Below are 25,652 nucleotides of genomic sequence, written 5' to 3' on the forward strand. Positions count from 1 at the left end.
CCCGTACTTGCCATAAATACAGAACACACAGTGCAAGACCCTGGACGTGTGACTGACACAAACAGGGTCCGAAGCTCCCTGCACACACTCCACAGCAACGTCTAGCACATGTGCAACGGGTGCATTCTGGCAGAGGCCACTCCTGGGCTGTGACAATCCTGATGGGAGGTATTATTTCAAAACACGGGGGGGGGGGAGCAGCCTGTTAGCAGCTGAGTAAGAAGCACAGCCTGCTGCAATCTCCTCTGCTTTCAGAGCGTTTCCTTGCTCACAAGCTGGCCTCCAACAAGGGGGCTGCTCTTCATCCTTGCAGGGCGTGCATAGCACCAGGGCGTGCAGGGCCTTTACCACCCCCAAATGCCACTTTTCCCTCAGCCCAGCCACAGAGACAAGTGCACCACACCTGTTGAACGCCTGCCTGGCAGAGCAGCTGCAGAAAGCACAGGAGCCCTGGCCAGGAAGTTGACCTCTCCCCACCCCCCAAGGCAGGTGGACTGCAAGGAGTCAGAGTTTCAGCTTCCTCCTTGGCAGGCCAAAGGGAGCCAGCGCCAGGAGTTTGGGCCACACGCTGTGCGTGCCACGGGAGGCCCAAGAGGGAAAGGAAAGCAGGGCGCTGCTTGGAAAAGCGGCTGCAGCCCGGCATGGCGCCCCTCGCGCGCACCTCCTCATGGCCCTTCGTTCCCGGGGCTGGCGGCAGCGCTCGTGCGTGTCAGAGCGGGCAGTGCAGAGCGAAAGGCGCCACTCCCGCTCTGCCCGCGCGCTCCGGAGCTGGAAGAGGAGTCCCTTCGAGGCAGTGCCAGCCAGCCCCACGGCCAGCAGCTGCAGGGCTGCAGAAGCGCCTGCGCACTGCAGGGGCGCCAGATTTGGCGGGAGGGGGAGTGTCCAAAGAAGCCCTTTGTTTGATGGCATCTCTGTTTACAGAGTTTACTCTTTCATCTCAACCTGTTTCCTCCTCCCCTCTCCTGCTCGGGAGAACTTCACGGCGGAGCAGCGCCTTCTTAAGCGGCGAGCAGCGCCAGGCTGCATAGAGTCCTCTCCTCCCCCGCCCGCCCACCCACTTTCCCTCAGTGACTCATGCCAGGATGGCCAGGAGACCCAGGCACAGGTAACCGGGCAGAGGCCAAGGGGCGCTCTTGGCAACGCTCCTGCCTGGGGGGGGGGGTGCGTGTGTGTCTCTGTGTTTTGTCTCTTTCCAAGCGGGAGGATCCTTTGCAGGGGAGACCCGCCACACTTTGCCCGGCCGAGGAGCTGCCGCAGTCCCTCTGCACACCTGTCAGAGCGTGCGTGTGGCAAGGGTGCCTTTCCAGGGGGAGGCTCAGCAGCGACTTTCTCCTCTGCCTGCAGCCACATCCAGCCTCCTCCCCCTGCCCAGAGCATGCATGTGCCCCATGCAATGCAAGCCAGCTCGGGGGAGGCTGAGCAACTGCTCTGTCCCCTGCAAGCAGCCACATCCAGCCCCCCCCCCATAAGAGTGAAGGAGCACTGCCTCATTTCCAGTAGCCCGGGGAGGCTTCCCTCCAAGCCGGGCTCCGCGCTGCAAGTCCCGAAATAAAAAGCAAAGGCCCGCTCGCGACTTCAGATAGGGGCTCGTGGCCTCCGGCGATCTCGGCTGGGGGAGGCAGAACGGTGTGTAAGAAGGGGGGGGGAATGGTGGAGTAGCCCAGCCGCCGGCTGCAGCTACTCGATTCCCATTTTCATTCATTCGCCCTGCTCTCATTCATTCTGCGCGATTGGCAGGTTGGGTGACAGGCAACGCGTTGGCAGGGCACCCCCTCCCCACTCACCCCCATTTGCAATGGCCCACCGGGACTCCAACCCCCCTTTGCAGAACTCTCTCCCCCCACCCCAGTCGCAGCAACAAGGATATCCTAAGAACGGCAGCGCTTTGCTACGAGGTTAAACTTGGTGTGCGAGATGCACACGCGGCTTTCCGCCTGCAAGAGCCCCAGTGGGACAACTTTGGCTGGAAGGGAGAAAAGGGGGGGGGGTCCTGTCAAGAACTGTCACCCGTTCGCTAACCTGAACCCCGCGATGGCTTGCAAGTGTTGCATGATCTTCTGGGGTAACTTTTTGGGGGTGGGGTGGACAGCTTTCTTCGCAGAGTCTTGCAGAGTGGGGAGGCCGGAGAGATCATTTCACCCTGGCCAGGGACCGTTGTGGTTGTGTGGGGAGACAGCCAGGGGGTGGAAGTGGGGGGAGGCTACCCCCTGCACTCCTGCTGCTTTCCCTTCCCCTCTGCAGCACTGGGCCGGCGTGGCGTGCAGCAAGCTGGAAGCAGCGCCTCGTGGTCTGCAGGGACGCTCACACAGTGCGGGATTGTTTTCTAATTATCTCCGGACAGTCGCTCGTCCACGTGGAGCCAGAACTTGGCTTTCTCTTTCGCCGTGCAGCGCCAGGGCTGTGACCCCCTCCCTCTCCCCCCGATCTCTCCCTCCCTCCCTCCCTCTCTCCCCCCGGCTCGCCTTGGCACGGAAAGCAAAGTCCTAACCTTGGGTCCCACCCTGAAAAGTTTTCCCTTCGCTTTCTGCTTGCACGGATCCTGGGGAGGGCTGGCTGGTGGGCATGGGGCATTCCGGGGCGCTGTGCATGCTCGGGAGTGTAAAAGCGGAGGTCTTCACTCTGGGTTGGAGTAGGAGCCGAGAGCCCAATCCTGTGCGTGCCTACTCAGAAGTAAATCCCAGGAAAGTGGGGCTTACTCCCCGGAAATGGGGGAGCCAGTGAGGCTTACTGCCAGGAAAGTGGGGCTAGGATTGTAGCCTGACAGCCCAATCCTATCCACGCTTTCCTGGGAGTAAGCCCCATTGACTCCAATGGGACTTACTTCTGAGTAAACATGCATAGGATTGGGCAGCCAGGCTACAATCCTATCCATGGTTTCCTGGGCCCAGTGGACACAGTGGGACTGGATTGAGCTGCAAGGCTACAATCCTATCTATGATTTCCTGGGAGTAGGGCTCACTGGACCCAATGGGACTTCCTTCTGAAAAGACATGCATAGGATCGGACTGTGCCTCTCTGCCCTGGACTGGTTTGTACCGCCGCATGGGTCTTCTGGGCCCCCGCGTCCTCTGCAGGTCGGCGTTGCTGGTCGTGGGACACGGGAGCTTTTGCACTTGCAAAGTGGAGGGCAGTGGGAACAAGCGCTGGGCAGTGGCCAAGGCGCGGCTTGCAAGACGCAGAGCGGGATCTTTGCTTCAAAAAATAAAAAAAATAAAAAAAATACACGATCAGGCTGCAGTCCACGTTGTAGGGCACAGGAAGGAGTTGTAGTAGAGAGTGAGTGGCTGGGGGGAAGTCAGCGCTTCCAAAGCCCAGAGGGCTCCCTGCCTGCTGGAGACGTAATGTTAGAGCACAGTCCTATGCATGTCTACTCAGAAGTAAGTCCCAATATATTAAATGGAGCTTAACCCCAGGAAAATATGGAGAGGCTAGGGGGGAGAAGATCCTGGGGCGTCCTCCTTTGCAGCACCTGGCTGGAGGGCTTGGCTGGTGGAAGTCGCGTCAGAGCAACCACGAACGTGCCTGCCCTTCGGATGACGGGTGGGGTGGGGAGGCTGCTGCTGCTCAGCTTTTCTTCAATCACAGTGCTGGTGGTGGTGGTGGTAGTAGTAGTAGTAGTAAGCGGGAGCAACAAATGACTTCCTCCCCGCCCTCACTCACTCACCCACTCCCTCCCTCTCTCCTCCCTCTGGCTTAAATCGGTTGCACAATGCTGTTTCCTTGACAAAAATGTAGCATTCATGAGCACCGAATATTGAAACAAAACTCAGCAGGTGGGGGGGGGAATGTTGTTAACCCTTTCAGTTCCTTCAGCCTGACACGTCATCCCAAGTTTTCACTGTACACTGAACAGTTATTGCAGGGCTGGTCCCCCCAACACGCACACACACCCACACACGCAGTGGAAAGGAAGAGAACAGGTTATGGAGAGCCACTTTTGTTGGTGATGGAGTATGCAAATCTCTGAGTCACAAAGTACTCTGCAAAATGAAGGTATGGTTTTGCAGAGTACAGATAGGAGGATGGATTTGAAATGTGAGCCTGCAGCTCTGTCACTTAGGAAATGGGGGAACATTTCGGGGTCAGCATAACTAAGACTGGGCTCTAAGCCATTTCTGCCCAACGTTGCATTTATGCAACAGGAACCAAATGTGTACATCTGTAGTCCGGGCAAAATACAGAGTACTGCCCCTTTGAAAGCAGTTGGAGTTAAGTCAGTTACAAATAGCCATGAGTTGTTTGTTTGCAGCCATTAGTTGTTTGTTTGATTTTCTTTGTAAACTGCTTTGTGAACTTTCCCTTGAAAATCGGTATATAAATACTGTTGTTAATAATACTAATAATAAATAAGGCTGCATTCCTATGCACACTTTCCTGGAAGTAAGTCCCACTGTACACAATGGAACTTACTTCTGAGTAGGCACAGCTAGTTTTGTGCTGTAACTTGTTCCATGAATTTCAACTGGACATGCAGTGCAATTGCATGCTTCACTAGTGGGGATGGCTTACAGGTTGTTTTGAATAGGATTTCAGTCATGACATCACTTTAGCTTGAACTTGAACATAGGTTGCAACCCAACGCATACATGCTTGGAAGCATGTCTCCTTGTAATTTTTGGGCCTTGCTTCTAGGCTTAAGATTAGACTGCAAATGGAAATAAAATCTATATGGCAAATACAGCTGTGCCACCGACAATGAAAATTCTAGGGAACTATTATTTATATTTATGCCTCACTTTTCAGCTAAAATGGTCTTTCCAAGGGGGTTAAAATTAAAATCCATCTGAAGATACAGTAAAATTAAGGACATGCTGGTGTGCATGTGGGCCCTAGCCCCTGGCAGGTGGTGAGGGAACCACCAATGCAACTATTGGTATGGAGTGTCCTTTGAGTTGTAGGACTGTATCCAAAAATGTTAATTATTTACATAGTATTTTTATTGTGCAAGTGGTTTAGTCTTTAAAGCTGTATAGGGTGAATCACTTTGCCCAATTTATGTAAAGTTTATAGTCTCGGTTTGAAACTGAAGTTGAGAGCGAGCATTTTACCCATCACCATCCAGTACCACCCCAACTGCATGGCCAGCAGGTTTGTTGCTGAACTGTGCCTCATCAGACTGCAGAAAGGAGACTAATTGTTTCCTCTTGTCTAGGTAACATTCCAACTGCCCATACAAAATTAGTATTTCAGGGAGAAGGGTTCTAGGCCAGCCTTCTCTAGAGTGTACTAGTAATCCTTGTTCAATTCAAGGAAGCTTTCAAATACTGATCATTCACTGGGCACAGTCTAGTAATAGATATATGATGTGGTTTTGCTGATTGTATACTTTGTCTCTAATCCTCTGGCTGAGCTTAGATTTGAATTTCAGGTGACCCAAGTTGAATTCTCACCTGTACCCACACTAACTACCATGTCGTTTCATAAGCCATATAATCCTAGCAGTAGGTTCCCTTCATGATAGTTTAATAGTAGAAATTGGAATTGGTGAATAGTAGAATTGGTGAATAGTAGAAGTAGGAATTGGTGGTCCTGTTTTGACATTCAGCCTGGTGCTTAAGGTGGGCTCCCAGTTTCCGCATATGGATCTTCCTTGATTTCAAAAATCAATAGCTCTTACATATAGTAGCATAACATCTGTGACATATACCATGTATGACCAGATTTAAAACAAAAATTATATTCATAATTTTAAAAAACACAGTGTTTTTATTTTACTCTGAAACGGCTAAGTGTTTGCATTGTAAAAGAACAGCAGTTAAACGGTAGTTTTTACAGTACTACTTCTGAGTAATCCCATTTGCTACAGTAGCGTTCCTTCTTTGTAACTAGTTTGAGGCGCTCTGCTTTAAATGTTAGCTCCTTAATTGTTCCAGCCTTATGGATTGTTTTGATAAGCTTATTTATCAAAATACAATTTAAAATTGTATTTGAAGTTTATCCTATTCATATCTCACGATAATTAGCCTTTAAATCATCCATATTTTCTCTTGTTCTGTAGATGCAATCTATAAACTGAGGTTTCAGAAGTTATGTTTATATTTCAAAGCTAGAAATCAAACATTGCACAATAGAATTGAAGGAAGGCAGCGCCTGTTGCAAAATACTTTGTTTTAAATTTTGTTGAACTGGATGGTTGTAAGTGTTTTTGAAAACTGGATTGTTTGTAGCCTTTTGCTGCTTTTGGAGCAATCCTTGAGTAATTGATTAGAAGGTGGAAAATCTTTAAATGAACAAAAAGTGAGAAAGCTCGTTATAATGAAGTAATTGTGGTCATTTGCTGCAGTGCTAGGGAGATTTCAGGTTATACATTTCTCCTCAGTTATAGCTGTACTTGAGTATGACTTCTAGGTTTGTTGGTACTAGTCTTCATTTACAAAACAAACTAATCACTTGATGTCCTCACCTTTCATTTGTTTAGAGAGTCCTTTGCCCTCAGTTATTTTTCTGTGCATGTCTGCAGCCTGGCTATATTCATATTTATTTAGAAGTAAGTTCCATTGAATTCAATGGACTGTTTATCAGCAGCTTGCTTCTGCTTACTCCCACTAACTTCAGAAGGACGTACTTCCTTGTCAATATGTTTGGATTTGCAGCTTTTCTCTCATGCAGGTGGCTATAGGAGTGCAGTGTTATTTGGCATAAGTCCAGTTGAATCCAACAGGACTTCTGAGTAAGTGAGCACAGAATCAGGTGTTCTGTCTTTTTTTAATAATGCAGTTGTAGGAGTATATTACTGGATTCCCCTGCCCCCATTTTTAATACTTTGTCTCTTTACTATGAAGAGGTAATTTTTCACCTGAGAGTTGACTATCCAGGCTTCTTTATCAACTATGTGAAAGCATGAAGCATTCTTCAAATGATGTGTCATGTTAAGGATTCTGAGTATGTACTTGGGCAAAGGACACAGCCTCTGTTCTTTTTATTGTCCTAAACATTGTATTTTAATTTGAAACCATCATTGGTTGAACAGCTGCCAAATGTGTAATTTGCCACCAATCTAACAGTATGAACAGGTCTAAACATGCACAGAAATAAGGAGGTTGCCAGCCTTTTGCTTGTATCTGTGGATACCAAAAACAGCAGAACCAGTTCAGAATACCAGAACAGAATGTAGAACAAAATCTTGCAGTGCAAGTTTCCAAACAATTACCCCATAACCTTTTCAAAGCTCCTTCTGTTTTCCTAGATTTTTGTAAATTCTGTCTTTTTAAAAAAAAAAAAAAAAAGTCTGTGCTATTTTTTGTGTGTGTGTTTTCTTTCTCCAGCATATACAGCAGTGATGATGAGGATGAAGATATCGAAGTTTACGATCATGACTATGATGGTCTGCTGACTAAGGGTGGAAAACGTCATTTAGGAAAAACCAGGTGGACGCGGGAAGAGGTAAATAGTGGCTCATGTCAGAAAGAGAAAAATGCAAACCAAAATTACAGTGGTCTCAGTTAAAGGCCTCTCCAGTGTAAAGTGGAAGATGCTGTCTTACGAATCAATATTGTAAGACTGAATATTTTGAGGACTGTTGCTTTTATTTTTAAACACCATCTACAGTGTACTGATAAATTTGTGGACTTGGTTGCCTGCTGAGTAGTTTCTCATATATGGCTACCAACTAGTTCTGATGAAGTCAACAAGGCATGACAGCAGAAATGAGGGTAGTTGGGAAGACAAGTGAAAAAACACAGGAGCGATGGAGGATGGCTGCAGTTGAAGACAGAAAGAAAACATCATGAGGCAATCACATGTGGGATGCTGGGGTCAGCAGGATCTGGGGAGGAGACAGAAGAGGTGGAGTGTGTTCTGCTTTAAAAGAGGATTGGACAAGTTTCTGGAGGAAAAATCCATTACGGGGTACAAGCCATGATGTGTATGCGCAACCTCCTGATTTTAGAAATGGGTTATGTCAGAAAGCCAGGTGCAAGGGAGGGCACCAGGATGAGGTCTCTTGTTATCTGGTGTGCTCCCTGGGGCATTTGGTGGGCCACTGTGAGATACAGGAAGCTGGACTAGATGGGCCTATGGCCTGATCCAGTGGGGCTGTTCTTATGTTCTTATGTTCTTATGCTTAACGCTTTACACAATAGCAAAGTTTACCCCATTCTGTTTGCAAGTCAGTGGAGTGATTTCACTCCATGATCTTATGGAGAAAGTGGGAGGTTTTGGTGTAGGGCACACCTGTAGCCATCTTGTACTTTCTAAGACCAATACAATACTTGCAGATACCCTGGATCTTTTAACTGTGGCCTAAAATGTGATGCTGGTGTGCAAACTAGCATTATGCACTGATTCAGACATTACTGAAACCATAGAAAAATTCAATTAGCAGTATATAGATTCTGCATGAGGTGTAGCATTACATAGGGTCAGGCCATGAGCTGATGAATCACATACATCATTTGACTCAATTTGCTTAATACTAATGCTTCTTGTTTCTGATGGTGCCACCGACATGAGTGGTGAAGGGTAGGAAGGCTGGCCACAGGCACTGGGTGCAATATGGATGGGTCACCTGGCTGAATTCAGTTTTTGCGAGGGGAGTGATACAGGATTTGCTTTTATTTTCTGAACCTTTTCTGCAGTGTCTGTTGGGAAGACAGTACATACAAGGTAGTTAAAGAGTTGAAAACTATTTATTCAAGTATTGGATTCCAAACAAAAACATATGATGTTGTAGAGCTGAGCTGCTTAAGTTCAGTATCTAACCATTTAATATATGTTCCAAGCAAGTGAGATTAGCTGAGGCTTTGGAACAATTCTAGTTACACATCTAGAATAGCAGCTGTTCAGATATTGAAGGAACACGGCTATTTGCCACCCAGCCTAACATTAAAGGTACCCTCTTCCTGTCAGAAAGCTCAGTGTAAAAAGTTGAGTGCTTTGGAAACTTTTACTCACATTATCGCACTTGGATTTATTTTCAGCATAAACTGGTGTGTTGGCTTTGCGGACCTATGATTCAGCTGTAACACAGGCCTGTGATGAGTGTCAGAAAAACTTTTTTCAAAATTTATGGTGGTCTTATATGATTTTGGGATGCTGATTCCAAAAATGGCATCAGTTTTGTCCTTTCATTTCTAGTTTTGGAGACATGGCATAGCATCATTAGTGAATGGTTCAAGCAGCTTCTTTGCGAGGAAGCCATGGCATATGCTTCTTCACAGGAAAGCTGCTTGAACCATTCACTATTGAGGCTGTGCCATGTCTCCGAAACTAGACGTGATCGGGCAAAACAGATGCCACTTTTGGAATCAGCACCCCAAATATAGCCAGGAATAGGTCTAACTTTTAAGACAGCAAAATGTGTGTTGGCCTGTGTAATTTTTACCCTCCACATGCCTGATTTTGTCTGATCTCGGAAGCTAAGCAGGGTCAGACCTGGTTAGTACTTGAATGAGAGACTGCTTGGGAATACCGGGTGCTGTAGGCTTGTACCATAGTCTTTCAAGACTGAAGGTTGCCAACCATTTCTGTGCAGTCCAATTTTCATAATGTTATTTTGGCTTGATTAACATCACTCACTGTTGTTGATATATAAACATTAGCAGGTCATTTCCTAAAACCTTTACTGGCAGCTTTAGCTGTTATCCAAATACCCCACAGTCCTCCTTTTGGATCTTGTGTTTTGCTTCTTTAGCTATTTGTAAAGACTAATGGGTCACGCTAGCATGTGAAAAGGGGTAATCTTTTTTTATTTTATAATTGTTATGAAGGAGTAGAAGTCTGCATGGGCCGCTATTTGCAATGTCTGACCTGGTTTTAGTTATCATTCTGCTCTATCTCAGCCTAACCTTGTTCGCTGCGTTATGAGAGTAAAAGAGTAGACCCCCATAAACTTATATTTATGTTCTATAGAGGATCATGAAATACAGAGACATTAATCATGTCAGAGATTAATTCACAACACTAGTGAACACAACAATAATGAACACAACATATTATATGACATTAGTGTTGATTGGCTGCTGCCCTAAGTGTGTGTATGCTATATCTTGTAGCTCTGAAGGTCATAAATGTGGTTCAGAATTCTGGTGTAACTGATGGTTGATAGCCACTTATGCCTGCTTAATTGGGAATAAATCCTGAGAATATGTGCATAGGATTGCAGCTTTGTCCTGCAGTCTGGTGCATGTTTTCTTGAAAGGCTCATGGAGTTCAATGGGGCTTATTTTTGAGTAGGCATGCATAAGATTGTCCTGCTAATATGTTAAAATAGAAAATGTGACTTTAAAAAGAAATTAAGGGTGCAATCCAATATACTTACTTGGGCGTAAGTCTATTGAACACAATAGGACTTCCTAGCAAACATGTCACTGATTGGACCGCACAGTATTTAACTATTCAGATGTGTGTCAGTTCTGGACTAGGCAGAGTATGTTGAGGTTCCCAGTGCTGATTCTGATTTAGATTACCAGTTAACAACAGATAATCCACCCACTATCTTCAGTGAATTTAAGATCCTGCTGATAACTCAGAAAAAGTTGACAACATGTGTAGCACAATCAGACTGGAACTTGCTCCTTCCATATGTGCAAAAGCCAAAGATTCAACAATGTAGTCACACCATTTTTTTTCTTTTAATCTTGAATTGCTGAAAAACAAACAAGTTCAGCTTGAATGTAAATAGCCCTTTCTTGAAATGTGCTAGGATGAGAAGCTGAAGAAACTTGTGGAGCAGAATGGCACAGAAGATTGGAAAGTTATTGCCAATTTCCTTCCTGTAAGTAAGCCTCATTTTCTGTTTATAACCACACATTTATCAGCGGGCGAAAGGGGGAGAGGTTGTTTCATAATTACAGATGGAGACTTAATACAATTATAGCAATTTGGGAGGCTCACACAATGCTCTGCTGTGCATGCTTATGTTTAAATGTATTTCTTTCACTTCTCATATGAAATGGAGGAAGGAAAATGTTAAAAGCCTTGGGGGAGATTTTATATATACAACAGATGGTTGGTGCATCCTATATATCAATAGAACAAGAAAGCTTGAGTGCAGAATAGAAACTGGTTTTGATCTGTAGTGGCTGGTTCTTGTTAAATGCCATTTAGTTACTGATTTTTGAATGTAATTATTGAAATGCTGCAAGTTACATTTATTATTTTATGTAGTCTTTTAAAGATAACTGTTGATGCATTAAGATTTATGCCTTTCAGTCTATGATCAAAATTTAACACTATCGATTATAAAGAGATGGTACAGAATCTTCGAATTGAAGCAGCTAGAGTTTCTGAGACTTCCAGCTGAAGTCTGACATTTCACTCTTGGCTCTATTGGTGACCCTTTGCTTTTTATTTTTGTTCATTTCCAATGTAATCAATAAAATACAGGAAGAATCCTTGTAGAGCAAACACACATGCTGTTAAATGTCATAATGTTACAATACTACAAAGCAGAAGCACTTCTGTAGAATATTATCTAAGGACCCAATCCTATCCAACTTTCCAGCACTGATGCAGCTGCAATGCAGCCCTGGGGTAAGGGAACAAACATTCCCTTACCTTGAGGGAGGCCTCCGTGACTACCCCCTAACCACCACCACAGGATGCAACACATGCCCCATTGGCATGGTTGCATAGGTGCTGGAAAGTTGGATAGGTCCTCAGTTGTCATTTTTTATTTATCTGAAGCATATGCATCTGTGGCATTTAAATATGTTCTGTAACTTATATATAGTATCAGTAGCATATAGACATAATAGTTTTTTATTTGTTAGAATCGGACAGATGTACAATGCCAGCATCGGTGGCAGAAGGTATTAAATCCAGAACTTATCAAAGGCCCATGGACTAAAGAAGAAGATCAAAGGGTGAGTGATGCTGCTCTGTTTAAACTTTCCATGAGTGTGAAATGTGGTGTTTAACCAACCTCTCTGTGTGCTTATATGCACTTATTTGGAATTTCTTAATCCAGTGTCATATAATTTACAACCATTTAAATATGTATGGTAATCAAGTGGTAGCATTAATCATAGCTCAAGTGAACCAGTGTAGTCTAGAGTTGTTTTGAGAGACTGAGCCATGGGTCAGAAAGTCCCTGACTCAAATTGCAACCATGATCTCATTAAACATCCTTAGACAAGCCACTATTTTTCAGCCTCACTATTTTTCAACTTTAGCCCGTCCATCTTTAAAATGGAGATAGTAACAGGGTAGACAATAACAGATGTACTGTATTTTCCTCCATGTTTGTTATTTTTTCTAATTGTTTTTATCCCAGGAATGAAACAGATAATAGTATCCTACTTTAGAGCCAAAGTACACATGACATGTTAGTATTATTAACTCTGGTGGGCTTTAGCTGTAGTTAATAGCAGCTAGCTCTGTTGCCCCCATGGATTGGAACTTCATTTTCCTGGTCTGACTGCTGTTAACTAAAAGAAGGCCATCAGAGTTCACATGTGGTTTGGCCTTATTGGGCCAACGGTTTATGGTTAGTGAAACCATGTACACCGGGTCTCCATGTTATGAATGGCTGCACTGGTGTTTTCATGCAGATGCAGTATGTCCTTTGTGGTGCTTTCGCACAGGCGTGATAGGGCTGGGCCATCAAGAGCTGGCTATTTTTGTTTGTTTGTTTTTTGAGCTATATACATTCTGACTTTCACACAGACCTCTAGAATGGAACCGGTTTGTATGTTCTACAATTCTACCTGGGCCATAAATCTTGCAATCCAGCAGTATGAAGCTGCTGGTTCTGCAGCCATTCTGTCATTCTACACTTTCCTAATGACAGTGCAGGAATTAGTAAGCCCCAAACCAGCAATGGTAGGCTGCAGAATCTCTGCCAGAGTACACAAGTCGGCAGTGGGGGTGGATCAAGGGAAGGATTGGGTTAGATTAGGGATTGGAAGGGAGCGCAGCAGTTGTGCATGCTGGATCTTATAGTCTCTTTTCAGGTCCAGACTCACCCCAGAGGCTCTTCAGACTTATGCCAGCCAAAGAGCTGGCATTGGTCTGAGAGGGACCACATGGCCTATGGGGAGGTAAGTAAAAAACTTCCATCTCCCAGACTGTCTGGTCCTGAGCTGGCCCACAGCAGTGAAGGCTGTGTCAGTAAAGCTTCACACTCATTAGGGCTCATAAGGGCTTCACACTCATAAGGGCTGAGCATAAGACTGAACCCTTAGTGTATTTGAAGCATTCTGGGCATGTAGAAGTATGGTTATTTATTTATGTCATTTCCTCATTGCTTTTTCCTCACTACTATGGAACCCAATTACTTGACAGTAACACTCACTTGTTATCCTTCATCATGTCAAATTATCAAATTATTATAGGTTGCAACCTGGAAAACTTTTCAATGTATTAAAAAGGTTCTTCTCCCTAGTCAAGCTGCAGATCTTGATACTATCCTTAATTTGGTTTTAAAATATCATTTTTTAATCCAAATGTTTATTTAAAAAAGCCTCAGATTGTAACATGATCTTGGAAGCGGCATTCCTTCTTCTCTTGCATGTAGGAAGGGGGTCTCTTCTAAGACTGCATACCCCATCTGTTTAAATCCTTCTTCAGAATTATTGGTTTATTGCTATGCAAATTTGATCTCTTAATGTTAATATATATGATTAATTGTATATTGTTGCTTTAAATGGGCCCTAATTTTCTTTGAAACAGCAGTGCATGATTGCAGTTTAATCCTGTTTTATTCAACACTTAAAACCTAGAATTGGGGGTTTTGTGCTTTTTTTGAAGGTGATAGAGCTTGTGCAGAAATATGGTCCAAAGCGCTGGTCTGTCATCGCCAAGCACTTGAAAGGAAGAATTGGAAAACAATGCAGGGAGCGGTGGCACAATCATCTGAATCCAGAAGTTAAGAAAACCTCCTGGACAGAAGAAGAAGATCGAATTATTTACCAAGCGCACAAGAGACTGGGAAACAGATGGGCAGAAATTGCAAAGTTGCTGCCTGGAAGGTAATGACAGAGAGGAGCAGTCTTTAAAAAGAAAAGAAACAGCTGGGGTGAAAGTGGGGGGTTGACCAAGCTCTGTCTTTTGTCTGTATCCAAACAAATAGAATGTATGTTAAAAGTCAAGGGTTGCTACTGATTAATTCATATATGTGAGCGAGTGCAAAGCCAAACCAGATGACAAAAAGTGTTTGCGTTGTTTTTGAAGGTGGTTTGAAATTAGAACAACTGTAGATTTCACTTTAACAAAAAAATTGTTGAACTATATCTGTGCAGCAGCATAAGAAATGTACAGAAATTATTGGGCATCCCCTCTAAAGAGACTGGGCAAACATCTGTCCTAAATGATTTAAGATTGAATGGATCCTTGATGACCCAGGAGATTCTTCCAGGTGACTATATGGCTTGCATCAGATGTTTACCCTCCTGCATTTTGGTTTGTTTTATTAATTAGCAGCCTGACATGACTGCTTTGAAGACCAGGAAAGTGGCATTCCAAGAAAGGATTACTTTTCCTTGCTTGCCCTTTCCCTTGTATAAATCCCCACTGTTTCCTTTAAGCTGCTGTTAGCCTAGGTAAGAGGGCAGTTCAGAGTGGGGAAAAGCCAAAGGAGGAAAGAGTTAGCACTCACTCTTAGAGTCTCACTTTCAAAATTTTTGACAATGCAATTCTGTGCACACTTACCTGGGACTGAGCCCCATTGGTCACAGTGGAATTTATTTCTGAGTAAACTTCCATAGGATTGCACTGCAAAGGAGACAGCAGTACTGATGGACTGGTAATGTAAGGGGGACTGATAATTTAAGGGGTTTTTGTTCTGCTTTTATTTACTTGTTTTAAAGCAGGAGGTTCTCACTACAGATCTCCTACAGCACATCTGGGTTCACCCTGATTCACTGCGAGTGGCATAGAGATTGCTCCCTGTAGCTGCCCAATTTTAATGCAGTCCTAGAATGACAGCAAAGGAACAAATGGTGAAAACTCCCTCATAGGATACAGCAGTAGATGCGTTGGCCGACTGCATTGACACATGGGGAGTTTGGATTGGGCTGTGAGTCATTCTTGAGTAATGACTTGCAGAGCCTGGAGTAAACAGCTGAACCATTGACACTATAGTGGGATTCAATTCTCTAGATTGCTGATAGGAAGTTTGCTGGGTGAGTGACCATTTTGCATCATCTCTATGCAGCAGAAGAGTGCCGAAGACTTCCATTTGGGGTGACAGTATTGCAGAGGAGAACAGGCCTAGTGTACTAGAGAACCAAAAAATTGCTTTCATTTAATTAACGACATGCTAGGAATAAGGCCCAACTTCCTACTTCCACATGGAATATAGTGTAAATGCCAAACTTATACATTGCATCAAACCTGCCATTAATGCTATTTCTTGAAAGAGAAATTAAGCCTATCAGCAACTGTAGGCTAGCTCATTCCACGTGGAACCAGATGGAGAAAGAACAGACTTAATCCTTTGTTCCATCATGGTCCCTATCCAGATTTGTCTCCTCCACAGCTGCTATTTGTCAAGAAAAACTCTTCTGCCAGAGTGAACAATATCTGTGGGAGCAAAATTTAAAGTGCCCTACCTCCACCATGGCCTCAATCAGGATTGGGTCCTTGCTCCCCCCAGTCCCTGTTTTGAAAGTGGAATTAAGCTGTTAGTGCCAGTGATAGGCTTATTGTACGAGTATTACGTACAATATTACGAGTATCGTACGATATGATACGTACGATATTACAAGTATCGTAATACTTAGCTTGACCCTAAGAGAAGGCTAATGAAAACTGGCTTCAAAATTGGGGTTGAGAAAATGCAAGCTGTTGTGTTTTTTTTTCTTCCCCAAATTGATTATTTATTTATTTTGCCATCAGTTAAAGATGCAGGTGATGACTGGACTGGTTAGTTGCATGTTTGGATGAAATCCATATACTGTAAACTCTTAACAGGAAGTCAGGCTATGTGAGGTTAGAATGGTATGTTTTGACATATGCATCACTAAATTGTTTTGGAGATTGCTTGTAGACTTTGAAAATGTCTGCCATCTACTGCCTTCTGCCACTTAACCTTAATTGTGTTGGGAAACTATAGTTGTACAATTTTTTCATATGTATATATGTGTGTGTGTGTGTGTGTGTTCTTGTGCAGAACTGATAATGCTATCAAGAACCACTGGAATTCTACAATGCGCCGAAAAGTTGAACAGGAAGGTTATCTTCAAGAGTCTTCCAAAGCCACCCAGCCTTCTGTAGCCACAAGTTTTCCAAAGAATAACCATTTAATGGGCTTTGCCCACACTCCACCTTCTGTGCAGCTGCCAACAGCCTCCCAGACCCCCACTACCAATGACTATTCTTATTACCATATTTCTGAGACACAAAACGTAAGCTGATGGAAATCGTTCAATAAGTTGACCATTTAGAATACCCTGTAATATTATGATTCTCATTCATGGCTATTGAAGGGGAGGGAAGGAGGCTGTGTATAAAAAAAAAAATGCATGTATTATGCTAATCATTTATTTTACTAGCTAAACCACTTTTTGTGTTGGAAAGCAATATATAAATAAATAGTTTTAATAATAATTTAAAAAACTACTTATATCCTGCTTTTGCTTCTTCCATTCCAAGGAACTGAACAGGTCCACATCTGCTTAGCTTCAGCAACATTAGAGCCTGAAGTAATCCCCAGAGCATATTGGTCTCAGAAAGGAGGCTAGTTAGGTATTCTCCATTTAGGCACTTACAGCCCAATCCTGAGCTGCCCAGGGCGCATGGCTGCAGCAGTGCTGAGAATGGCTCCTGCCGCATCCTGTGTGCCTCAGCCTGCCGCGGGCGGCGCCTTGGGAGAAGGCGACTTCTGTCCCCTTCTCCTGGGTAAGGGAAGCAGCCCCACAATGGGGCTACTCACTTTACCACCGACCAAAAGGTCGGTGGTAAAGTAAAGCTGTTTGTGTAGGGTGCCAAGCGCCACACGAATGCCTTGGATCCGGTGGAGCGGAGCTCCACGGAACCCACCTCCCTTTCTCCCCCGGCACACCTCCCGCCTGCACTTTCTCTGCCTCCCGCCTCCCCATTACACCTCTGCCCCACCCTCTCTCCGTCCTCCGCCTGCCTCCCCCCTCCCCGGAATGCCCTCCCACCCATGCTTACTGTGCCACAGCTCGGGAGTCCGTGAGACCGCCGAGCAGTGGAGGATGGGTGCCTGCCCAGCGCTAACCCAGCGCCGGCTAGCACGGGCGTTGACCCGGTGGTAAGCGCACTCGGACAGTGCGCTTCGGCGGAAAGCCGGAGCGCCAAGCTCAGGATTAAGCTCTTAGGGTGAAATCCTAACCACACTTTCCAGAAGGTAAGCCCCATTGAACAAAATAGGGCTTACTTCTGAGTAGACCTGGTTAGGATTGTGCCCTTGCATGCCTTCCTCACTGTCTTAAAACCACATTTTTAAACTTTTACCAGTTAAACTGCTCAGGGCTCAGTGCAAACACATGTTTGTTTGAACTGGGCTTCAGATAAGAGTGGTATACAAATGGAGCTCTAAGTCAGGCATGCTTTGTAGTGAAGCATTTTTAATGTCGAAATATTAAAATCAAATTGAAACTAATTATCAAGTGTTTGTACTTTCTGTGTTCTGGGTGTAACTCTGTGGCATTCTTGATCTCCACGTAGTTAACAAATCAGTTGCAGGTTGAAGAAGTGGTTATAACAAATCTACTACTTAAATTATATCAATCTAAGAAAATCTACAGTACTCATTTTCCAGAATCCCAGCAGTGTCTGTTTCTAGGTATATGTAAAGTGCAGTTCTTGATTGGTGGATGCAACAGCCGTTATGAAATATGCCAAAATTTGATAACACACAAAGAACACCTTTAGAATTGTGCCAATAGTCACAAATCGATGACCATTTTGGACATGCCGAGTTGGTGTTGCACTTCCACTGTTTGTGAGGCTGCCAGCATATCTGCTATGCTCTTGGTCAGGATGATTGTTTTCGAAAAACTGAGATTTAATGACAATCTAGTGCAAATACTGCAGCATCAAAGATGCAGGTTAAGCTCCTTTTCCTTATGTTTTTATATGCACAGCATTTGAGGTGTTTGCTTATAGTTCTTGGCTTTTCTTGATTGGAAAACTCTATCTTTGAATTCATGGGGACATATGGTTAAAGAGTCCCCTTAGGTTTCTTTTTCATTTAAATGAGAGAGAAAAAAACATAAGAAGAGCCCAGTTGGAGAAGATGTAACAGTCCAATCCTATCTAATTCCCCTCATGCTGACACATCTGCACCAATGGGCTGCACTTCACCCCATGAGGGAGTTTCAAGCTATGAAACACTCCTCGAGGTAAGGGAAGATTTGTTCCCTTGTCCTGGGTTAAACCCTTGTGGCCCCTACAGCTGCTTTGCTGGTGTAGATCTTGAGCTGACCTAGGTTGGTAGATTGAAGCAGGAAGGGAATAGTCGCTGATACCACCCTATTCCTGGCTTTGATATGCGTTCCTCCCTGTTCCTGCCCCTCCCCATTCTGCCCTCCTGCCTGCCTCCTGCACTGACTTACCTGTGCTGGGAGGCTGCTGGTGCACAGACATGGCTGCTTGCCATCTATAGTGGTGGCCAGGCTGCACTGAATGGGGTGTTGTGTTATTTGAAGGAAGTAAAATGATTGGTATAGGAAACGGAGTATGTTGGATGTTTAGACCAGCTGTCATACTGGAAAGTATGTAAACCGTGTAAATAACTTGGTTTTCTTTGCTTTTTGGTCTAGGTCTCTGCTCATCCCCCATATCCTGTAGCACTTCATGTAAATATTGTTAATGTTCCCCAACCAGCTGCTGCAGCTATTCAGGTAGATAATTTTAAAGATTGTTTCAAGAGTCAATTTGTTGTATATGTCATGCAAGTTAGATGCAAATTGCCTTGCCTTCCCCCCCCCCCAAAAAAAAAAATCCCAAACAGATTCAGCTATTTAACAGATGGAGTGATGTGGAGCTAGTACAGATATAACTGTACTATTGCTACATGTGGCGCTAACTGTGCTAACCATGGTTTCCTTAAATGCATATTGTCTGTCCACAGTTTTCCTTTTCCAACTATGATTAAACAGTTTGTCATTACTGTTGGCAGCAACAGAGATGAAAAAAGTTTTCCCTAAATCAGAAATTGAAGCCACAGTTTGAAGCGGGTTCAGCTCCTGATTTAAGGGGAATTTAGTCCTTTTCATGGGAGGGAAAGCAGTGTACTTGCAAACTCTGCCGTAATACTGATGCACTTTTAAGTCATTGTCGCTGTCCCCACCCACAAGTATAGTGTTTGGGTGTGCAGCATTCTTGATCATAAGGAGGACCTCTGCCCAGATACAATAAATACACTGTACTTGTGGGGGGCAGGGAGTAGAGTGTTAAAGCAAATTGGCCTGGTGCTTGGGGCTTTGTGGCGCACTCTTGCTGTTCCCTCACTACCGCCACCATATGTTGCAACCCCTGCTAACTGGGTAAGAGGCACTCTTTCAAGTGGGTGCTCCTAGCCCACCTCACCCCAGCAGTGTCTTTTCTAGTGGCTGTCTGCTGGCGTTCTTTTGCATCTTTTTAGATTGTGAGCCCTTTTGGGACAGGGAGCCATTAGTTATTTGATTTTTTTCTCTGTAAACTGCTCTGTGAACTTTTAGTTGAAAAGCGGTATATAAGTACTGTTAATAATAATAATAATAATTAATACATGCTTCTCTCCAGATAGACACCATCTGAAAAGAATGTTGTTTCAGGGAGAGGGACATAGCACATGTTATCCAGGTTGATGTCTGGTTTGCTCACCATGGTTAGCCCAGAAAGAAAATGAGATCACGTTCACTCATTTAAATAAAAGCAACTGGTGCAGACTGCCACCGCATCAGCTGACATTTGGAGTAATACCTTGCGTTTCATTCTTTCTGCCTTAATGTCTGTCCAAAAATGCAGCAGATTTCAGTTCTGAGATGGCTGCAGTGGAGGAACATCTCAAGCTAATTTGGCTGCAGTCCCGCAAGATGGCTAGCCAGCATCAGCATCATTGCAACATGCAAGCAGGCCTTTACCTTGTCTTTTCCCTTAACTCTTAATTGCAGAGACACTATAATGATGAAGACCCTGAGAAAGAAAAACGAATAAAGGAATTAGAGTTACTACTAATGTCGACTGAGAATGAACTGAAAGGGCAGCAGGCATTACCAGTAAGAATGTCACTGTATGCTTGGATGGAGGGATAGCAGCTTTACCCCAGTGCTTCTCTTTTTCTTAACCATTTTTTTCTTTCCTTTTTCTGACACTAACAAAGGCTCTATATTTCCATTTGAAGGGGGATGGCACATTGGAATATCTCCTGCTTTGCTTCCCCATCTGACCCCACATTCCAGTAACAACATAATTTTCAGTGTATTTGCTTTTATATTTTGATGGATAACAGTAGTGGCCCAACAGTATAAAATAAATACCCCTCTATTTTCAGTGGAGGGGGTAACAAGAAAGCCCTACCAGGTTTTATCCTTGCAGGGAGATCTGTGTTTTTGAAAACATGCAGTACTTTGAGTAATGAAAATGTAGCGCCTCTTTCTGCAGTTTTTCCTCTTTGCTGTATTCCTTACATTCAGATGTATAGTGTACCCTTGGCCTGTGATCCTCAAACCACTGAAGACAGTCTAGCTCAGTAGTGGCCTTTTTGAACCTTTTTGAACAAATGTGTTATAAGCCACTATAATGCACATTACAGAAGCTTTGCAGTTTCTTGGGCACACCCCACCCTAGTGTTTTGGAGTCCCAGTTTTACCTCTAATCTACTAAGCCAAAGAGTAGCACCGTATAAGAGTGTCAACCTGACAGTGCTATAGCCACATCTAGAGGTCTTTGATTATGCCACAAATGTCTGCTGCCTCTGCCACTTATGGCACACACCCTGTAGGTTCGAAGTGCATAATCTGGTTTAATTGACCTGGGAGACTACAATTCCAGCTCCGAGTGGTTTGGGAATCGCAGCCTAAATACTGTCAAGAGTATTGCATGTTTGGTAAAGTTCATCTTTAAGAAAAGTTAGATTCTATAATTGCATGTGTGAATCCAGCTCTGGCTATTACTGAATTCTCTCTCCTTTTCTCTCTCTCTCACTGCATATGTGTACTTTTTTTCAGCGTAGGTGTGAAAAATAGCAAAGCAGTTTACATAATAAATTAATATAGGAACTGCAAAAAGTGCAACTGATAGCCAGCAGAGACTTCTATGAATAATTCATATTAATTCATGTCTAGTTAATTATAAGATGGTTGTGTGCATGACATGTTAGTTTGGCCACGTCTAACTTTTAGCTTATGTTTTGCAATTCCTTCTCTTGCATGGTTATACTGGAAAGAAACTTCTGTTAATTTGCTCTTCTCCTTTCCTAACCACGTTGATTTTACAGCTTTTTCATTGCATTGGTGTAAGCTGTAGTGGTAGCCAGGGATAGAAGAAAAACAAGGGGAGACAAAACAAAACTCGGGGTAAAATCCAGATCTATGGAAAGCAATGGAAATTTTACCAGGGACCTCAAACTTGACGTGGATTTCACCGTCTTTACTTCAAAATACTTTAGGTATAGATCAGGCTGAGATTGCGCCAAAGGAATCTTGTCACAACAACAACAAAAAAAAAATAGTTTCAGGCTCTTTTTTTATGGACTTCAGAGGAACAACATACAGTATGAGTATTGGCTGTATTACTTATTCTACCATAGATACTTACCCAGGATGTAGAGTTGTTGCACAAGATGAGGTAATGCCAAAAGGAGAGCTATAAATTTCATACCCTTTCAAAAAAGCTCTTGCTGCACTGATGAAAGGAAACATCTTGACAACTGTTTCATAGGCATTAAGTGCTTAGATGATGCAACCACTTTTATCTTTTCCTTCAACAGCCATCTGACACCTTGTGCAATTTCACTGCTAAGTTCCTTCTGCCTCTCTTTCTTCCTCCTCTCCCCCTCCCCCGCACTTCCCCCTTCCCTTAAACACAGAACCATACATCAGATTATCCAGGATGGCACTGCACCACAATTGCAGACAATACCAGAACCAGTGGTAACAGTGCACCCATTTCCTCTTTGGGGGAGCCTCATCACTGCACTCCATCTCCACCTGTGGACCATGGCTGCTTGCCTGAAGAAAGTGCATCCCCTGCGAGATGCATGATTGTTCAAAGTAACTTCCTGGATAATGTTAAGAATCTCTTAGAATTTGCAGAAACTCTTCAGCTAATAGATTCCGTAAGTAGAACGGTCATCTGTTAAGGTGTGAATTGCATAGTATTAGGAGTGTATGCTCTTTCTACCTCCATTTGTTTCTTTTTATAATGTCCAACTAGTATAAATATAGACAATAGTTTTCACAATTGCCACATGATTACTATTTTTGGCTCAAGCTTCAAAATGCTTGGTTTGCAGGCCAATCCTCTGTATGTTCACTCAGAAGTAAGTCCTTTTGAAATAAACAAAAGTTTACAAGGCAGACTGATAAACAGGATCAGAGTATAACACAACCCTGTACATGGGGTTTACTCCCATGAAAGCATGTATAGGCTTGCAGTCTGAATTCAGCTGAAGTGTTTTTGTGAGCTCCAATGCTTATCAAGTAGAGATAAACAGCTGTCTATATTAAGCATATATAAGCATTAGTCCAATTGCTCTCATTTTAATCTAAATGTTAAATTTTAAAGAATGACTTTATATGCAGTGACAGCCTTAAAATCTAGTTTTGAAATAATTTCTTAATAATATACTGTCTTAAATAGTGAAATCCGATTGTAAGTAGGGAAAAAAGGATACAGCTTGTGTTTTTAATTTTCTTCTGAGTGACTGCATATACTTCTGTATATCTTTCTGTATTTTTGCTTCTTCATTGAAAAGACTATCATTACCTTCCTGAAAACTTAGAGGGACCACGTAACATACTCGGAGATTCTAAAACCATCATGAACTGAGAAACGTACTCATGACATAGGGATCTTAGGGTTACAGCCAAAGGTTTACAATGAAACAGGTTCATTAAAGCAACTTACCGTGATGATACATCCTTTTCCTGCTCTCATAGAAGGAACCTGAGAATATACTGGCCATGAAGTACTTCTTAAATGTAAAAACAGAGGCTATAATCTCACTGATACAACACTGTGATGGAAGGAAAAGGCTTGCTCCTTTTAAAAGCCCATCTTTAATTTGGTTATTTTTCATTTAATTTTCATATTTGGGCAACTGTCAGAGCTTGATCAAACTGAACTGCTAAATAGCTTTTTCTTTCTGGTTTCCCTTTGATTAGTCATTAGATTAGTGCTGTAGTGGTGTGCTCGATTTTTTTGTTTTTTCATGAGGGTGTTTTTCATACCCTGTCTCATGGATTCATGCCTCCCGCCATTGTTTCCAGGATCCTTCAACATGGGGTGATCTCAGCAGTTTTGAATTCTCTGGAGAAGCAGACACCTCCTCGCCTAACCGAACTCCCTCAGGCAGAGCCCCACAGCTTCAGCAGACAGAGGCCAGTGTGTGTAGGCCTGAAGGACACCCTCTTTCAAACTTGAGCAAAACCATACAGAGTCAGGACTCCCTTGCCTTGCCAAAGTCCTTGACTGCCTCAAAAGGTGGCACAGCTCCGTTGGTCATTCTGCGCACAAAAAGAGGGCATCCCAGCCACTTAGCCAGTGGTCCTAATAAGTCCTTCGTACTTGCTGAAGTCAGCAGCTCAACACCTAAGCGCTCCCCTGTCAAAAGTCTGCCATTTTCTCCCTCACAGGTAGACCCAGATTTCTGCACAGATGTTACTAATTCTCAAAAGTCAAGCAAGGTGTTAACAGCCTAGAGAAGCTAATCTTTGAAACAAATGACTAATGACTGTTGCACTTGTTGATTGCACTCCAATTTTGAATTTGCTTATTGCTCTTATTCTTCACCGCTTAGTGTGCTAGTAATCTAACTTGCTTTTCCCTGTGTGTCAAATTCTTGGTGGTCTTGAAGGGGTTAGTGGTTTGTTTGCATTGTTCTTGCTTTTAATCTCTCTGGCTTCCAGAGCTTAACATTTCAATCTCATGTAACCATTTTCTGTTCCATACTTTTCATGGTATGATTCAGTGACTCCTCCCAAATTGAGACTGAACAGATAATAAATGGTATCCAAATTCTGGCACTAAGGACTCATAAAAATCAACACTTTAATTATTGATGTGGAAATATGCTGTTTTGGATGGTATGGGAGGAGCTGACTAGTGTGATCTACAAACAAGTTAAGTGGACTTAAACAGTACTTGAACTATCTTCATCTCTTTGAGATCAATGGGAGCAAGCAGATTTAAGAGCAAGTGTGCTGGGTTGAACAGTTTATGGACTTCTGCCTTAGACATATAGAGATTGACCAATCAAACTATATTTATTTCTTATAAAATGGGATTAGTATATTCATTTTTCCAATCAATAATTATTTCCTAAATTCTAAAGAGGCAGCCCTTCTCAATAATCTAAACTCTTACATCATAAATAAAAGCTTTGCATCTATTACTTCCTGTACTGTGAAAGTAAAGCAATCCCTTTCTGTGCAGAAAACATATTCTACTATATTAAAAAAAAAAATGTTTTATTTTGTGCCATAGGGTACTCTCCAACATGATCTCTCCATAGGTAAATTTGTATTCGAAGTTCCATGGGATAAAATCAGTTTTTATTTCTGTAAATAGTCTTGGAACAAAATGTAAGAAATGTATTTACTCAGTCCAAGCACTTGGAATCCAAAACTTTGGGAATATTGCAACCAAAATTCCCGTGACATAACAGTCTTGCCACATAATTTGACACTAGCAGTAATGTACACAGTTACACTGTGAGTTGGTACAAGCACTCCTCTTAACTTATCTTGAAATCATTTTTCTCCACTTCTCTGGTTTTTCTCAATAAGATAGCTTTAAAAAGTCAAATCTATATTTTGCACTTTTTTTTTTATTGTTGATAGTTCTTGAACACGTCATCCAACCAAGAAAGTTCGGACGTGGACAGTCCTCTTTTAACTTCCACTCCCCTCTGTTCTCATAAAGTCACTGTTACAACACCACTTCACAGAGACCAAGCATTTAAAACACAGAAAGAAAATAATATGTAAGTAAATGAAACATTTTATTCTTTTTTCCACATTTTGGCTAAATTATTCTAGTGGCTAGAATACTGGTTGTGTCCCTGTGTATTGTCGCTTTCACCCAATTCAGATCCTGTTTGGTCTTAATGTGTGCACTGAACTCCATTGTGATAGAGCTTTCCCATTCACTTCCGCATGTGCACGTGTATGTATTTTGCACATTGGGAGCTTCCCCTTTCATTGAAGTGAATAAAGAGACCATGTGTGCAGTGGAGTTTTGTGAGTGCATTCTTTTGCACTGGCAAGAAATCACAGGTTCATAGTAAATTGGAAATGTCTTAACAGTGCAATCCTATGCCTGTCTATTTATTTTCTAAATGCTCTAGGAGTCTTACATACATTATCTTGTTAATCTGTACTCCTTGTAATCACTGAAAGAGAGGTCATTATCATTATTCCCATAGCAAAGGTGTGGAATTGAGGTTTGTTTGTTCATATCCTGCCTTTGTCCTGCCCATCAGGAGGTGCCCGAGATGGCTTACAATACTTAGGTCGCAATCCTAACCAATTTTCCAGCACTGACATAAGGGTAATGCAACTCCGAGGTGAGGGAACAAACATTGCCCTTCCTTAAGGAGG

General features: G+C 43.2%; 1 protein-coding gene across 8 annotated transcripts in view; it reads left to right on the top strand.

Moving 5' to 3' along the window:
- Positions 1-1,067: 1,067 nt before the first annotated feature.
- Positions 1,068-25,652, top strand: part of MYB (MYB proto-oncogene, transcription factor) — a 38,648-nt gene continuing 14,063 nt past the window's right edge. The window contains exons 1-11 of one of the 8 annotated variants that reach the window (XM_066611213.1): positions 1,083-1,105; positions 7,266-7,383; positions 10,643-10,714; positions 11,712-11,804; positions 13,690-13,910; positions 16,052-16,286; positions 18,669-18,749; positions 20,004-20,107; positions 21,913-22,168; positions 23,322-23,687; positions 24,894-25,036. In XM_066611213.1, coding sequence (XP_066467310.1) covers positions 1,083-1,105; positions 7,266-7,383; positions 10,643-10,714; positions 11,712-11,804; positions 13,690-13,910; positions 16,052-16,286; positions 18,669-18,749; positions 20,004-20,107; positions 21,913-22,168; positions 23,322-23,687; positions 24,894-25,036 — 1,712 coding nt within the window. Of the gene's footprint in view, positions 1,106-7,265; positions 7,384-10,642; positions 10,715-11,711; positions 11,805-13,689; positions 13,911-16,051; positions 16,287-18,668; positions 18,754-20,003; positions 20,109-21,912; positions 22,169-23,321; positions 23,688-24,893; positions 25,037-25,652 lie in introns of all 8 variants that reach the window. The other 7 variants (XM_066611215.1, XM_066611214.1, XM_066611216.1 and 4 more) reach the window with 7 other exon arrangements.

This window comes from Tiliqua scincoides, chromosome 1 (assembly GCF_035046505.1).
Source record: "Tiliqua scincoides isolate rTilSci1 chromosome 1, rTilSci1.hap2, whole genome shotgun sequence".
NCBI lineage: Eukaryota > Metazoa > Chordata > Lepidosauria > Squamata > Scincidae > Tiliqua > Tiliqua scincoides.